Source organism: Macaca thibetana, chromosome 4, assembly GCF_024542745.1.
Source record: "Macaca thibetana thibetana isolate TM-01 chromosome 4, ASM2454274v1, whole genome shotgun sequence".
In the NCBI taxonomy this organism is placed as follows: domain Eukaryota; kingdom Metazoa; phylum Chordata; class Mammalia; order Primates; family Cercopithecidae; genus Macaca; species Macaca thibetana.
This window is the reverse complement of record NC_065581.1, coordinates 56,448,886-56,465,108: the sequence shown is the minus strand read 5'-3', so window position 1 is coordinate 56,465,108 and position 16,223 is coordinate 56,448,886. Positions and strand designations below refer to the sequence as shown.

At 33.7% G+C, this 16,223-nt stretch overlaps 1 protein-coding gene across 1 annotated transcript in view; it reads left to right on the top strand.

The window, feature by feature from the left end:
• The window catches only part of BMP5 (bone morphogenetic protein 5), a 122,559-nt gene extending 106,715 nt beyond the window's left edge, over window positions 1-15,844 (top strand). The window contains exons 5-7 of the mRNA XM_050788785.1: window positions 8,998-9,074; window positions 10,388-10,498; window positions 13,835-15,844. Of these exons, the coding sequence (XP_050644742.1) occupies window positions 8,998-9,074; window positions 10,388-10,498; window positions 13,835-13,984 (338 nt within the window). The 3' untranslated portion in view covers window positions 13,985-15,844. The remainder of the gene's footprint in view (window positions 1-8,997; window positions 9,075-10,387; window positions 10,499-13,834) is intronic.
• The last annotated feature ends 379 nt before the right edge of the window (window positions 15,845-16,223 follow it).

The window sequence follows — 16,223 nt, the reverse complement described above, 5'->3', positions numbered from 1 at the left end:
TGATCGCCATTCTAACTGGTGTGAGATGGTATCTCATTGTGGTTTTGATTTGCATTTCTCTGATGGCCAGTGATGATGAGCATTTTTTCATGTGCCTGTTGGCTGTATGAATGTCTTCTTTTGAGAAATGTCTGTTCATATCCTTTGCCCACTTTTTGATGGGGTTGTTTGTTTTTTTCTTGTAAATTTGTTTGAGTTCTTTGTAGGTTCTGGATATTAGCCCTTTGTCAGATGAGTAGATTGCAAAAATTTTCTCCCATTCCACGTATGTTTATTGCAGCACTATTCACAATAGCAAAGACTTGGAATCAACCCAAATGTCCATCAGTGACAGACTGGATTAAGAAAATGTGGCACATATACACCATGGAATACTATGCAGCCATAAAAAAGGATGAGTTTGTGTCCTTTGTAGGGACATGGATGCAGCTGGAAACCATCATTCTTAGCAAACTATCACAAGAACAGAAAACCAAACACCGCATGTTCTCACTCATAGGTGGGAACTGAACAATGAGATCACTTGGACTCAGGAAGGGGAACATCACACACCGGGGCCTATCATGGGGAGGGGGGAGGGGGGAGGGATTGCACTGGGAGTTATACCTGATGTAAATGACGAGTTGATGGGTGCAGCACACCAACATGGCACAAGTATACATATGTAACAAACCTGCACGTTATGCACATGTACCCTACAACTTAAAGTATAATAATAATAAATTAAAAAAAAAAAAAAGATTGCTTATTGTATGCTGGACACTGAGAATCTTTGAAAAAGAATCCAATCATGTAGTGGCCCTGCCTACATCCACGGTGATTTCGCAGGGCAAGTCTTTGGCATAGAGGTGCTCTTCAACTTACAATGGGGTTATATCCCAATAAACCCAACAAAAGTTTACAGTACTATAAGCTCAAATATCATAGCTTAGCCTAGCCTCCCTTACACATGTCCAGAACATTTACATTAGCCTACAGTTGGGCAAACTCACCTAACAAAAGGCCTATTTTACAATTAAGTTTTGAATATCTTATGTAATTTATTGGACACTCTACTGAAAGTGAAAAACAGAATGGTTGTATGGGTGCTCTCAGTATGATTTCTACTGAATGTGTATTGCTTTCAAACCCTCATCAATTTAAAAAATCGTAAGTCAAAGCATTGTAAATCAGATACAATGCATAGTTACTAAAATTGAAACATTCTGCTCTCATTCTCAACTTTGATAGACACTATCTCTTGCCTAATGAATACAATGTAAATTTATGCCTCTTGGAACAACAGATATTAGTCAAAACAAGAAGAGAATTAATTGAAGTTATTTCCATAGAATATTTTATATAATATACATTTTTAGTATTTAGAAATAATAAAATCAAAAAGCTAAACTTCTCCCTTGTTTACTTAATCCATACATAATAGATTCCCTTAATATGCTGATATCAACATGGTACAAACCTCTCTGTCATCTGAGAGAATACATTTTTGTTATATACTTTAAATTATATGAGTTATATATTTTAAAGGTTTAATAAACAATGATTAGCCATATTTCAAATAAGGTGAGCTAATTGTTTTTAACTGTTGTCACATAGTATTAGCATCAGTTTATTTAATCATGTCACTCCAAAAAGACATTTTGCTTTTTTCCAAGTTGGGACTCTCAAAATAAATGCTGTACTGAAAATACTGCAATGCTGCACAAATGAGAATATTTCTAATCCACATAATTGTGACAGTAACTAATATTAAAAATTGCTATCTGTGACCTGAATCGTGAAAAATTTTGGAAACCCCTCCTGAAACAAGTATTTTGATGCATATGATATGTTGTTAGCTAGCTCTATCTATACATTTATCTATCGTCTATCCATCATTTAATATGACTTCACTACTTACTAGTTGTATACTCTTGCACAAGATAGGTTACCTCTCTCTGACTGTTTCTTCATGTTTAAAGTGGGAATGTTAATTATGCCTGCCTTGCAGAGCAGGATTACGTGAGTTGTGAGGATTAAATGAGTTATTACATATAACTAATATAAAATAGTGGTACATGGTAAATGCTCATTAAGAGTTGAACATTATAATGGCTTTTATAGAACTGGTATGCAAAGAGTTCAGACTCTTACATCAGAGAAAACTACAAGTTCACACTCTCTCTCTTATAAGTACCCATACCTGTGGTCACGGGATTTCTTATCTTTGGATACTCTAGAAACAAGGGAAATTTTAGAGTCTTTAACCTAATTTGGCTAATCTATATTAGCAATTAACTACACACCTTAAAAAAGACTTGCCAATAGACATTAAGGCATTGTGTCTGTTGTCAAGTTTCTCTCTAGGAAAAATTCACAGGGATAATATATCTGGGTATAATTTCTTATAATATTTATTCAGTATTAAATAAACTCCCATTATATGCCAGGCACAACATTATAAAACTATATGCTATGTACTATATTAACTATATGGCCCAAAATACTACATGAGGGACTTATCTGAGAACAAATAGGCATTTTCCAGAAATACAGACATGGATGAAACCATTTCAGATTGTAGAAAGGAAAGGGCTCTACAGTTGTGGAGCCATGAACCATTTTCAAATGGCTGGGGGATGCATGTATTTTTATGTGAGAGGACTGTGATATCAGTTAGGAAATTATTCAGGGGCCAAATCATAAAGAGTAGGGTATGTGATGATAAGGAGCAGTGATGTCTTTGCATAGGCAATTGGACAAAGAAGAGCCGTAATCAGATATGCATTTTAAAAAGTTAATTTTGGCCACAGAGTGCAGAGTGGAATGCCAAGGGTGGAGACAGAAAACTCAAATAATGATTAGGAGTCTAGTATAATACTCCAAGCAATGAAGATCATAGATTGGAGAGAGAGATGTAGGAACCAAAACACATGGGATAGGGCCAGCAGGGGTTTGAAGAGGATGGATAACCCAGCACTCTGGAGAGGGGAGTGTTGAGAATAAGTGGAATGTGTAGGGAAAAGATGTAGCTATAAGCCAAATTGTTAGATGTAGGATGAGGCTGACCAAATGCCACAGGAAACAAAGAAAGCAAAAATAATAAAATGGAGCCTCCTTGGGGAACTTCAATACTGTAAGTATAGGCAAAGGAGAAAAAGGAATTCCATAAAATAAGCCAAAAGAATATCATCAGAGACGTCAAAGAGGAGCAGGGGTAAAGTGTTATTTTAGAATCTAAGGTTACCAGAAGAAGACATTGAGGAAGGATGAGGCAAGCAAGAGTGCAAAGGGCTTCCAACAGGACACCTAGATTAAGTAGTGAAATTGATCAACTAATGGGGCTTTGTGGATCCACTTAATACAGGATCTGAGGGGGAAAAATGAAAATCAAGAAGCTTACTAAATTTTCTGTCCTGGCCACTAGGTGACTGATGGTCCTATTAACAAAAATAGTGAATACTGAGTGTGAGGTCAGAAGTAGAAATAGTGAGCAGGAGGCATCAGGAAACTGTCCTTTAGAGGTGTCTGGCAAATTCAGGTTTGTGGATAGATTTTTATATGAAGGAGCTCTAAAGTGAGGACGTTAATTACATGATCCACATGGATACTTTGCTGAGCAGAGTTATGCAAACACATTAGAGAGTTATTTTGTGGTGTTTTGTGTCACACGTTGGTACCTACAGAAACACGAAATTGTGTTAATATATCTACAAAATAAACAACAGTAATTACTACTGGCTTGTGTGTAAATTCAAGTGAATAATTCACTGGGTATAGAAGATAATGATTGAGCTAGAGCAACAATAGCATTTTAAAGCCCCTTATCTTTGGGTAGGATTGTTATTTATTTTTGGATTTATCATGAATTTTTCTACCCCCAAGATCATATAAAAATTCATATTATGATAGTACCATTCCTGCTTTTTCAACTCTTGTACTTCATTCATTTGTCATTTAAAATTTTTATAAATAAATTAAGGTCTTCTGTCCTGATGCTTTAGGTGTCAACTTCCTTTTTCCCTTTTTCTCTTTGGGAAATAAGAGTGAAAAAACTAATATCTCCTCTTTTGCTTTGAAGCAGCAGCATATCATATTTGGCTCATTTAAGCTGTTGTCATGGTTAAATGTTAAATTTTATTTCTAATTTTTATTTGCTTTTATAGCTGTATCTGTGTTTCATCCCCTTAAGAAACTAATACTATGTTCTGAAGAAAAAAAAATGGTGTATGAAGGTTTTTGTACTTGATTGTCTCTTGTCCAGTTCACAGAAAGTCTATCCCATGTTTATTTATTTGTTTTTGTCAGTAACTATTATGCAGAGCTTTGAAAGTCCATGCAGATTTCAGGAATTTGTTTTCATTGATACATAATAATTATACATATTCATGGGGTACATGCAATATTTTGATAGATGTATACAATGTGTAATGATCAAATCAAGGTAATTAAGATATCCATCACATCAAATATTTATCATTTCTTTGCATTGGGAACATTCCTAATCTTGTCTTCTAGTTATTTTGAAATGTAGAATTAATTATTGTTAACCGTTGTCACCATACTGTGCTATTGAACACCACAACTGATTTCTTCTGTACGTTTTTTAAAAAGCTGTATTTTTTTTTATCCATTAGCCAGTTCTTGTTCCCCTCTTTCTGCTACCATTCCCAGCTTTTGGTAACCACCATTCTACTCTCTTATCTTCATGAGATCAATTTTTTTTTTAGCTTACACATATGACTAAGAACATGGGATATTTGTCTCTCTGTGACTGGCTTACCTCACCTAACATCTTCCAGTTTCATCCATGTTGCTCTAATTGACAGAATTTCATTCTTTTTATGGCTGAATAATAAGCCACTGTGTATATGTACCACATTTTCTTTATCCATTCATCCATTGATGGACACTTATGTTGCTTCTGTATCTTGTGAACAGTGCTGCAATATGGGAGTGCAGATATATCTTCAACATATTGATTTCCTTTGTTTTGGATATATACCCAGCGGTGAGATTGCTTGATGATATGGTAGCTCTACTTTCACTTTTGGGAGGAACCTCAAAAAAATGGTTGTATTAATTTACATTTCCACCAATAGTGTACTAGTGTTCTTCTTATCACATTCAGGATTTTTTGTGTGTTTTACCAACTTTTACCTCCACATATTTATTTTGTTTTTCATGATTTTATTGTAAGACAAAAAAATTAAAGAAAATCAAACTAAAGATTAAATTTATACACTATCTAGAAATTGACCATAAAGAAATTTGCACAAGTATTTAACGATATTTTTATTATTTTGGCGTTGGCTTCCTAACATTATTACCATTAAGAGACAAAACAGAGAAGTATTATTGATAACACCTGCACTATGGATAAGACGTGTTGGTTTACTTTTTCTAGTGTTGATTGTAGAACATTTTAATAATTTATGCCATGACTTTTCATTTGTAGGCAGGTTCATTAACAACAGAATTATATCCATTTCATATTAATCTCCTAAAGGCTGCCCATCAGTATTTTAAAAGACATAAATCTAATTTCCTTGCCCTTCCGCCCACAGCTTGTTCTGCCAAGCATTTAGAGTAAACCTAACTGCAGGCTTTTCTAGTTTGGGTACAACATTTACTTCACTCACTATCCATTAATTTTTATTTCTGACAGAATAAGCATATGGTCCTAATGCTCTATGAAATCAGACTCTTGGAACCAGATTCTGTTATAAATTTCATTGCTTGTTACATTTATATGATGTTATATTATATACATCACTTAGCCTGCATAAAAAGACATATATATGGAACAGATATATTTTGACTTTTAAGTTTTATTTTCTTCATTTTTTATAAACATTGAATTCAAATAACTATATTTGTAGTTTATGGCTTTTCATATAAACATGTATGTGTTATTGGCTACAATGTTATTGATATTTAATATTTTCAATTAAGACAAAGATGAATAAATAATATTCCCATTATTATCTAATGCAGAGTTGGAAAAAGTAAGGCCCAATAACCAAATTAAGCCTATCATTTGTTTTTGTATGACCTACTAAGAGTGGTCTTTCCATTTTTAAATGTTTGCTTGGAAAAGAAGGACAATATTTTGTAGCATGTGGAAATCATATGAAATTCAAATTTTAGTATCCGTACGTAAATTTTTACTGGAATATAGCCACACCCATTCATTTACATATTGGCTATGGTTGCCTTTATACTACAGCAGCAAAATTGAATAGTTGCAAGAGGGGGGGACCACTTAGCCTAAAATATTTGCTCTCTGTCTCTTTTTTATTTTATTTTTTTAATACTTTAAGTTCTACGGTACATGTGCACAGCGTGCAGGCTTGTTACATATGTATACATGTGCCACGTTGGTGTGCTGCACCCATTAACTCGTCATTTACATTAGGTATATCTCCTAATGCTATCCCTCCCCCACCCCCCCTCCCCACAATAGGACCCGGTGTGTGATGCTCCCTTTCCTGTGTCCAAGTGATCTCATAGTTCAGTTCCCACCTATGAGTCAGAACATGCGGTATTTGGTTTTCTGTTCTTGCGATAGTTTGCTGAGAATGATGGTTTCCGGCTGCATCCATGTCCCTACAAAGGACATGAACTCATCCTTTTTTATGGCTGCATAGTATTCCATGGTGTATATGTGCCACATTTTCTTAATCCAGTCTGTCACTGATGGACATTTGGGTTGATTCCAAGTCTTTGCTATTGTGAATAGTGCCGTAATAAACGTGTGTGCATGTGTCTTTATAGAAGCATGACTTATAATCCTTTGGGTATATCCCCAGTAATAGGGTGGCTGGGTCAATCTGTCTCTTTAAAGAAAAAGTTTGCTGACCCCTTTGGTCCAAGGCATAGCTAACATTTTTTTTTCCCTATTTTGTATACCAAGGAGTTTGTGAAATCAAACCAATAGTAGAATCAATTATTTCTTTTCTCTAAAAAGGATCGAGGAAATTTATCCATGTCATGTTTAGTGCTAAAGTGCATTTGTCCGTTACCTGAACAAAGTTAGCTCCAAGGGAGATATTTCCCTAAAGAACCAGAATGTAGAGTGTGAAATAAATCCTCTCTCCTCCATTTCCCATTATCTACTTATTTAATCTGTTTTAATGAAGTTAATTGCATAGTAGGAATAAATAACCTAGAAGAAAAATACCTTGATTTCAAAATTTAATCATTAGCTTGTTTTCTAGATTAACATTAAACAAATAATTACTTGAAGTAATCATGAGAGGTAAGCCCCTCTATGGTGGGCTCCTTTGATCTCTAATGTGCCTACACTTCTGTTAGAGGTTGAGGGTAATTCAACTGGAAGGTGACACTTTAACAAAAACTGTGAAACAAATTATTTTTTAATTTTATTTATTTAATATTTTATATTAGAAATAAAGTGGACTAGTTTTTCGAATGTTTGTACAAAATGTGAGCAAACCTCAGATAAGACAACAATGAAAAATGTTCCATAAATCTCTGTGTTTCTTCAGTGTTTTACTTTATTCCAGGTGCAAGATTGAAATTCTGCATTTATATTTAATCATTTAAAACAATTATAAAAAGTTATGGGTATTTCAGATTACATTCCAAAATATGTAATGATAGTATTTCACTTGCCTCAAATCCCTTGTGGAACACTCTGAGAAATTTGTCCATTAACTCTTCAGATACTTTTTTGAATGTTTATTGTATGCCAGGCACTGTTCCTGGCACTAGGGATACATCAGTGAGCAAAACAGAGCTAAACAAGATTCTTGCCCTTGTGAAGCTTATATTTTAGTAGGAGGAAACAGACAAGAAGCCATGCATAAATTAATGAAGAAATGGCATAGTGAAAATTGAGATGGGAAAACATCAGAACAAAGTGAGAGAAATCAGGTGTATCAGGGTGAGAGTTGTAATATTAAAAGGGTAGTGAAGGCCTTGTTGAGATGTTGCTTAAGCAAGGACATGAAGATGCAGGAATTAGCCATGTAGCTATCCAGGGAGAGGGACTAGTGAGAGAAAAGCCTCTAAAGTGGGAGTAAGGCTGACTGTGAGTGAAACAGCAAGAAGGTGTGATGGCTGGAGCAAGGTGAAGGAGAAGAAGAGTGACAGGAAATGAGTCAGAGGGATAGTGGAACCAAAATGTAGAGAGCCTTATAACCACTCTGAGAATATTTCACTCTTAGTGATATGAGGACCATAGAGGGACTGGCAGGGAAGTGATGTAATTAGGTTTACTTGTTAAAAGGTCCACTTGACTAGTTTGCTGTAGAGGAGCAAGAGCAGAAGCCAGGAGACTAGCAATGAGGATATTGCAGTAATTCATGCTGGAGATGATGGTGGCTTGGACCAAGACCAATTATTAAGGGCGTGAGAGGAGGTGCATTTTGGACTTAGTGAAGATAGTGTGTGAGATTTCCTGATGGATTGGATGTGTAAATGAAAGAAAAAAAAAAACAGAACTATTTTGATTCTTGTTTTGTTTTGGTTTTTATTTTTTAATCCAGGCAACTACCATCAGTCAAGAATGAAGTCTACAGGTGGACAGGATTTTGGGGGGGATGATTAGAAGCTCAACTTGTGGTAGATGTTAAAAATTATTGCACAAATATATGTGTGTGTGTGTGTGCGTGTGTATGTATATATATATGTATATGAATATATTAAGTACCCCTAGAATATGAATGAATTAATAAGTATTCATTGAGCAGATGGTACTCAGTGAACGACAGACACCACACTCTGCCCTGTGAAGCAGATGGCCTAACAGAATCCTTGTTAGAGCTTCATAAGGTAAATGGTATTGTCTACATCTCACAGAAGAAGAAACCCAGGACAAGTAACTTGACTGAAGTTCACATGGTTAGTAAGTAGTTCTAGCTTTAAGATTGAAATTCATGTTCCACAACTTCAAATAAAACCCCTTTAAAAAATCCTACCAGTGATCTCACAAAAGAAATATTAGTATATCTTTAAGCAACCATTTATTAAAAATGTGGTTTTCATCTTCAGATTATAACACAAGTGAGCAAAAACAAGCCTGTAAGAAGCACGAACTCTATGTGAGCTTCCGGGATCTGGGATGGCAGGTAAGAATTTTCAGTCAACTTAGGTCCTTTTTTTCTGAATTGTCATAAATCCTTAGTAAGTCATAGTCTTTGGCAGTAAATTTCCAAAATAATATCCAATGATTTTTGACATGACCAGTTAGAATATGGCTTATTCACTTTATTTTCATTTCTCAATTGACCTTTTACCATTGAAACATGATTAGTAGGTTTCACAAACAAAAAAACTATGTTGAATAAAACATAGAACACTAAGATATTTAGGAAGAAAAAAAAAGAGTGCTGTTGTTTAAGTATTACAAACTTTTAATTTTATGATAAATAGAAGATTTGTTCATATTAGTATAAGTAACTCCACTAAGCCTCTGAGGGTCTCCAACTATTGGGCTAGGAAATAGAGCCCTCAACTATAATGTCCCTGTCATGGGGAAGATGACAGACATTTTTTTTTCTTGCACTTAAAAATGTATTGCTATCTTTAGATGGCATTTTGAAACAGGATGAGGAGGAAAATTTCACCAAAGTAATTTTTGAATGGCTCTATATGGTGACAGTTTAAAAAGAAATTTTAAGGTTTCTCCTAATATTTTATTACAATGGATTCTCATATATCAGTTCTTGTATTGAGAAATACTATTAAAATGTAAATATATTCAAAATTTATGATAAACTTTCAACGTGAATAACTCAAGAATTCTTACATTTGTGCCAAATTTTATTTCTCTGTGGGAAAAATATCAAGGCAACCATACATGTACCAATTATTTAGCTTCCCGAAATTTATCATGTTCAGTTTTTAGGAATTTGCTCCAATTCATTTTTTCCAAAGAGACTATAAAGTTAATGAATGAATTGAAAGAAAAACAGCATGCAGAAAAGATATTAAGGCTTTAGGATGTTGTCAGACTTATAAAACTAAGAATGATTCCTTAAGAAGTAATGAGAATAATCTCAATTAACTTCTCCTTTTTCTTTTGGGTTCACTTGAACTTTCCAGACTTCATCATTTCCTGTTTAAACAATATTTAGAATGCTATTTTCTTATAATAGTTTTACTCATGTGTACATGTTTAATACATACTATGAATATCTTACATAACTACCTCTTGGGAGTAATTAGAGAGGACAATTTCTTGTGAAAATATTTATACTTTTGTCCTAAACTTCAGCTTAAAATTAAATTAAAGGGTGTGGGGAAAGTTATTCCATTAGAATAATTGTTGGACCAGGAATGTAAACCTATTCAGATACAATATATTTCAATAATTTTTAAGAATTTTTTTTTAATTTTTACTTTGGTGATACTATTTTTTCTTGTTTTGTGTGTGTGTCAGGACTGGATTATAGCACCAGAAGGATACGCTGCATTTTATTGTGATGGAGAATGTTCTTTTCCACTTAACGCTCATATGAATGCCACAAATCATGCTATAGTTCAGACTCTGGTAAGCTTTGTTTTGAAGGATTAAAAGTAGCTTAGAATGCAAGCATATTAAAAAGTTGTTTTAGAGGAAAGCATCTATTTACAATTTTTAATGCATTATTTTATCTTCTCAAACTCATTTGTTTCTTTTTAGAGCTGAAGTAACAACTGTGGGTATAGTCAGGAAACTCAGGCTGGTTTAGAGTAATCCCAATTACACAATGGAGAAGGATTCAGCTAGGAAAATTGGAGTAATAACATGAAATGGTCATCTTGAACTGTTTCTTCATTAACTGTATGACTAAGCACACAGGTTCCCCGGGGCTGTTTCTAACCTAGCAATTCATTAGTAATCATTGCAAAAACACTGAGTAATAGCTGTACTAAATTTCATCTGAGGGTTTTTAATTATTTAAGAATGTTCTGTAACACACTTTGGTATTATAAAAGTTCTTCAGTGTAGTACACAAATGGGAAACTAATTGACATTTCTTATTGTTGTTCTCCTCCTTCTCCTGTAATCTTTAAAGTAGAAATTATACTTCCTTTTCTTTATTCCTTACTCTCAGAAACTTAACAGTGATTAAATCTCTAATAATCTAGGCTTACTTTTATGAATAAGGTTCTGAAAGGTTGACTTGATTAACTGATTGCATTCTACCTAACGAGCTCGTGAAACCTTTTGAGAGTCTGATGTACCTCATAGTATCTGACCTATTGATTTGGCAGAGGAACACTCTCCAGAAGACTAAACGAGAGGCTCCTAGCAGACATACCAGACTATGTGATATAATTTTAAATCAATATTTGGGCTAATATAAAAATTTTAAATTTTGTATTTAAGAAGAATGGGAGAGAACACATTATTTTAGAATCAAGGCTTGATGGGAGTGGAATTAATTGGTGGATGCCAGTAAGAGAAAAATAGATAGTAGAAAAACCTATCTTTGTGGCTGAAGCATATTTATGGAAAAAGAAAGAATTACTCTTAAGATTTGTGAAGATTTAACTCTCTATAAGCTTGCTAATTTCCCCCACAATTAATTTAAAATTTAAAGCTGAATTAAGGAGTAGCCTAGTTTCCTTCTTAATAAACAATCATCTATATGAACTGGCAAAATCAAATACTTGAATGACTTGATATTTACTGGCATCTTTATTGACTTCATAAAATACTACAGAATAGCTAGACACCAAAACATGTAATCTATAACAACTAGAGCATGAACATTATCAAAGACTGGAAATAACCTTGGGCTAGAGGGCAACAGAAAGATAAAGCAAATATTTTTAAAGCAATTTATAAAAATTCTTCTTTTTATTGATTCATGACCAGTGAGAATACCTACTTTAGTGCCATATACAAGGCATAGAGTAAATTTCTGGGAGGATTTTAAAGTCTGATATGACTTCACCTTTGCTATCTGTAAATATAAGCTCTCTTTATATGGAATACTGTTTCTGGGAGTATGGAAGTAAGTAGGCTTTGCAGGGATGGATGTTTTGCATTCAAACTTCTACCACTAAAATGATTTCTAAGAAGTTAACTTTTCTCTTTGTATATGAGAATTCATGTTGACATGAAAGCATATCAGATAAAGAATGCTGTTGTTTCATCCTGTGAAGAGAACTTCAAGATCACTGTCTTTCTGTAAGGTCGTAGAATAACTCCTATCAGTTGAAGTAATGCTACTTAATTTCTCAGAAAGTTCTTTGCCTCTTTTTATCATCATTTCGATGACTATGAAAGCAGACTTTTGTTTCCTTAGATATGGATCTAATGTATCAAAGATTCACTCAGGCTAAGCAGTGCCTACTTACTGAAAAATACCATTTGTCAAATACCCCCCCTTCTCTCATTTTTTCTTTTTTAAAATAAATAAATACATATGTTCAGCTCTTATGGCTGTAGTAAAGTATCGAAAAACAAACTTAAAAAAAAGTGACACAAACTTGGAACAAGAGTCTGCTCTGTATCTCCACCCTGGGATGTAGGACATAAGTCATAGCAAAACTGGAGCATACCGGGAAGTTTGATTTTTTTTTTTTTTCTCCTGGTGTTGTGCATGCTTTATGTTTGTTCTGTGAAGGACATGAAACAAAAAGAGAGAGGAAAGTATGTTTGTGACTAATATATTAAGAAACCATTCAAGAACAATCCATTTTTTTTTTCCCGGTAGACTGCCAAGGCCATTGAAACAGCGGAATTATCAATCATGTATGTGTGGGTTATGGAAGATAAAGCTGATGAAGGACATAAGCTGCATCAGAAATTTGTAGAAAATATCCAACATTTAGTTTTGTGAGGTCTTAGGAAATTTCAATGTCAGGTCACCTCATTTTTCCTGCTGTTTCTGTCCACATGCAAGGCTCCTATATCATTTCAGCCAGGACGTTGTACAGCCAAAACCGTAAGAGGTTGTATTTGCTTTTTGTGGATCCCATAAGACTCATCAGTGGGATTTCCCATAAACTCCTCTGGGGGAAGGGCCAGAATAGGTGGGTGGGAAAGCGGAGAACTGTGTTCTGGCTCTTTGCTCAATTATTTCAAATCATAGGCAGACTGCCAGTCTGATCAAAATTATTATCAACCCTTAAGCATTTCACTTTCCATGTACAGACACCTTTTTAGGCTTCTGGGGAAGTGGATGTTCATTTGTAAAGCATCTAGGCCCTTTGCTTCTGATTTAGCTTAGCCTGCTTTTTGTCAGTTGTCTAGTGGGCAGGCAAGGGAGAAAAAAGTATATGGATATTAAACTCCAGCCAATGTGATAAAAAAAAATTCTACAAAGAGCTGAAATCATTGCTTAAAGGCAAGTATTGGATTATATGTGGATTTTATTTTATTATGATTTTTATGCTTCTTTTACCATGGAAAATTAAGAGTTGGCATAAAATGTGTGATTTATTGTTTAATTTTCCTTTTAAAAGGGAATTCTTAGATCCAAATCTTTCTGCAACTATGTGTTTTCATTGATTTTTTTTCTTCTAACTTCCATATTCCTCGTGATAAGTATAGAAATAGTCATTTCAACTAAAAGCAACAGACTGCTAGTTGCTGTGTTCTTTCCCTAGGAAAACTTCCACTGAATATTCTATAGAGGAAGTTTTCTTTACTTGGTGAGATATTTTTCAAGGTTCAAACACATAATTGAAATGGGTGGGTTGATTCCAGGTGTTAATGCTTAAGAACACATCTTTCAGTCCCTCACCCTAGTCATGGAACATAAATGGGAGAAGGGCGATGAGCTTAACGGTGTGCCTGATTTTGAGTGATAAAACAAGCATATCATTTTAAAACTGTAAGAAAATGTGTATTTTATTTCTTAATAAAACAAAACTTTTTTTCCTTTCCCAGGTTCATCTGATGTTTCCTGATCACGTACCAAAGCCTTGTTGTGCTCCAACCAAATTAAATGCCATCTCTGTTCTGTACTTTGATGACAGCTCCAATGTCATTTTGAAAAAATATAGAAATATGGTAGTACGCTCATGTGGCTGCCACTAATATTAAATATTGATAATAACAAAAGATCTGTATTAAGATTTATGGCTGCAATAAAAAGCATACTTTCAGACAAACGGGGAATTTCCTAAAATTAGTCTGGCTCATTTTGACTATTTTCCTAATTACAATATCATGTATATAGTCATTTTTATTTATTTAAAGGTATATATTCTCTTTTGTGGATGCTTTATCAGTAAAATTTATAGGCCACTACATTATACAATAGATCATCTAGTCTAATTTTCAATGGGTTATGCTGAGTCCATTCAATTCCATTTCAACATTTTTTTCGAATACAATTTTATGTAATTTTCTGAGATTAGACAGAACTCCTTTGACTGTTTAATATTGTGGAAGGAAATTGAATAATTTATTTATATTGTGCCAATGAAAACCACGATAGGATATTTATTTAGAAATAAGACTTAAAAAAATAACAACCCAAACAAAAATGCTTGGATAAACACAATTTCTCTTTCAGAGTTCCTGCTTCATTAGATAAAGTGAAATGTTGAACTGGATTTGAATAAATAAACAGTAGGCAGAACATAGAAGCTGAAAGATTGCACATAATTGTTTTAACTGTTTGCTTTAATAGAACTGGTGTAACTGTAGGAGCATGTTCCTTTTTGGCTTGTGGATTGTAGATTTTGCAAAGAGCTCAAAGCTTCAGAAGACAGGCTTGAGCCTGTGTCCATAGCTTTCCAAGTTAACACTAACTGTAGTACAACCTTCTTACCTCAGATAAATCATATCTGCCTATTATCTAGAACACTACTGCTGCAGATTTTTTTTTTTTTTTTTTTTTTTTTTAGATTTAAAAACCTAGTCCGAAATAAATAAACATTTACATGGGCTTCACTTTCCTCCCCACGGGCAGGAGTCACTGCATGCATAAAATGTACAAGAGCAGAAGATGCCGACAGAACCATTTTCTTTAACTCTCCTTTATAACTGAGTTTGCTGATTGATGTGATGCAAGGGATTTTATTTAGAAGTAAAAGCACTGAAACTGAACCGGAGGAAATTGCCAAAAGTCCCAGAATGGCTTTGACAGAATTGCCATTTCTGAAGAACAGCTGAAATTCATTTTTCATATCTTTGAGAGTGAGCTCAATGAAAACCGTATTTTGTAAAGGGATTCTGTAAACCTTCTTCCAAGCACAAATAATTCCAAACAGGAAGGTTCTGGGGCGGGGGGTTATGTGGGTGTGTGCATGTGTGTTCTTCCCTCTAAAATTAATTTATTTTCTCTATCTATTGGAATGCCCTGTAAGGCCTTTAACACACACTGACTTTTTGAAGAATGATCTTCAGAATGATAACTTGCTATTTTATGGTGACTCTGTGGTTAGGCTTATTTACAGTTAATCTAAAATATTCATAAAGCACCACTTATTAATCATCCTTTTGGATCTTTCAAACAAAACTTAAAAGTGTCTTCAAAAATGTTACGGCTTTGTTTGTAATTCAGGTATATTAAAATGTTGTTTTGAAATACAGTTTATCTTAAAGAAAATTTGACAGTAACTATATTAATGGGGACGTTAAGTAATATATTTTTGATTAATGGTGTACCATTGAGAGAATAAGAAATGGAAGTCTATTATTTTATTCTTTAAATGTGCTGTTTAAATATATTTCCATATTTTAAAATAAAACAGATGCTAATTTCTGCTGTTCTTGATTTGGTTCTTTATTTAAAAGGAATACAAAATGTAAGTATGTCATAAATTGAGACTATAAGAATATTTATCAAATGCAAAGTGTGGATCACATGATTCTTTGTTGTTCTTAATTGCTAAAATTGTTTTTTGTGTTGTTAATAATTATCTCACTATTAAATGTGCAAAGCAACAATCCATGAATTAAAGATTTTTCTTAATCTGTTCAAACAACAAATTTTAAAAATAGCAAAAAAAATTAGGATGGGGAAATACCTCATTTGTTCTTTTTCATATGAGAAGGGAGATAATTGGCATCAGTGTTTTTGCATTTTCTAGAATTACCTATGTGTATAATATGCACATATACTCAGTCACATTATTTTCTAATAACTATTACAGTAAACTCTTAGTATTAACTTGGTGATACCCAGGCTATTACCAGAAACCAGAATAATTTGGCCTATTTTAACAGATCTTCATTCAGATCTTTTTAGTTTGTTAATGATGTACTTGTTTTTTTGATTATTTTTAATTTTTCTGCTTTATACTTGTTTTTATTCTGTAAAGTGGCC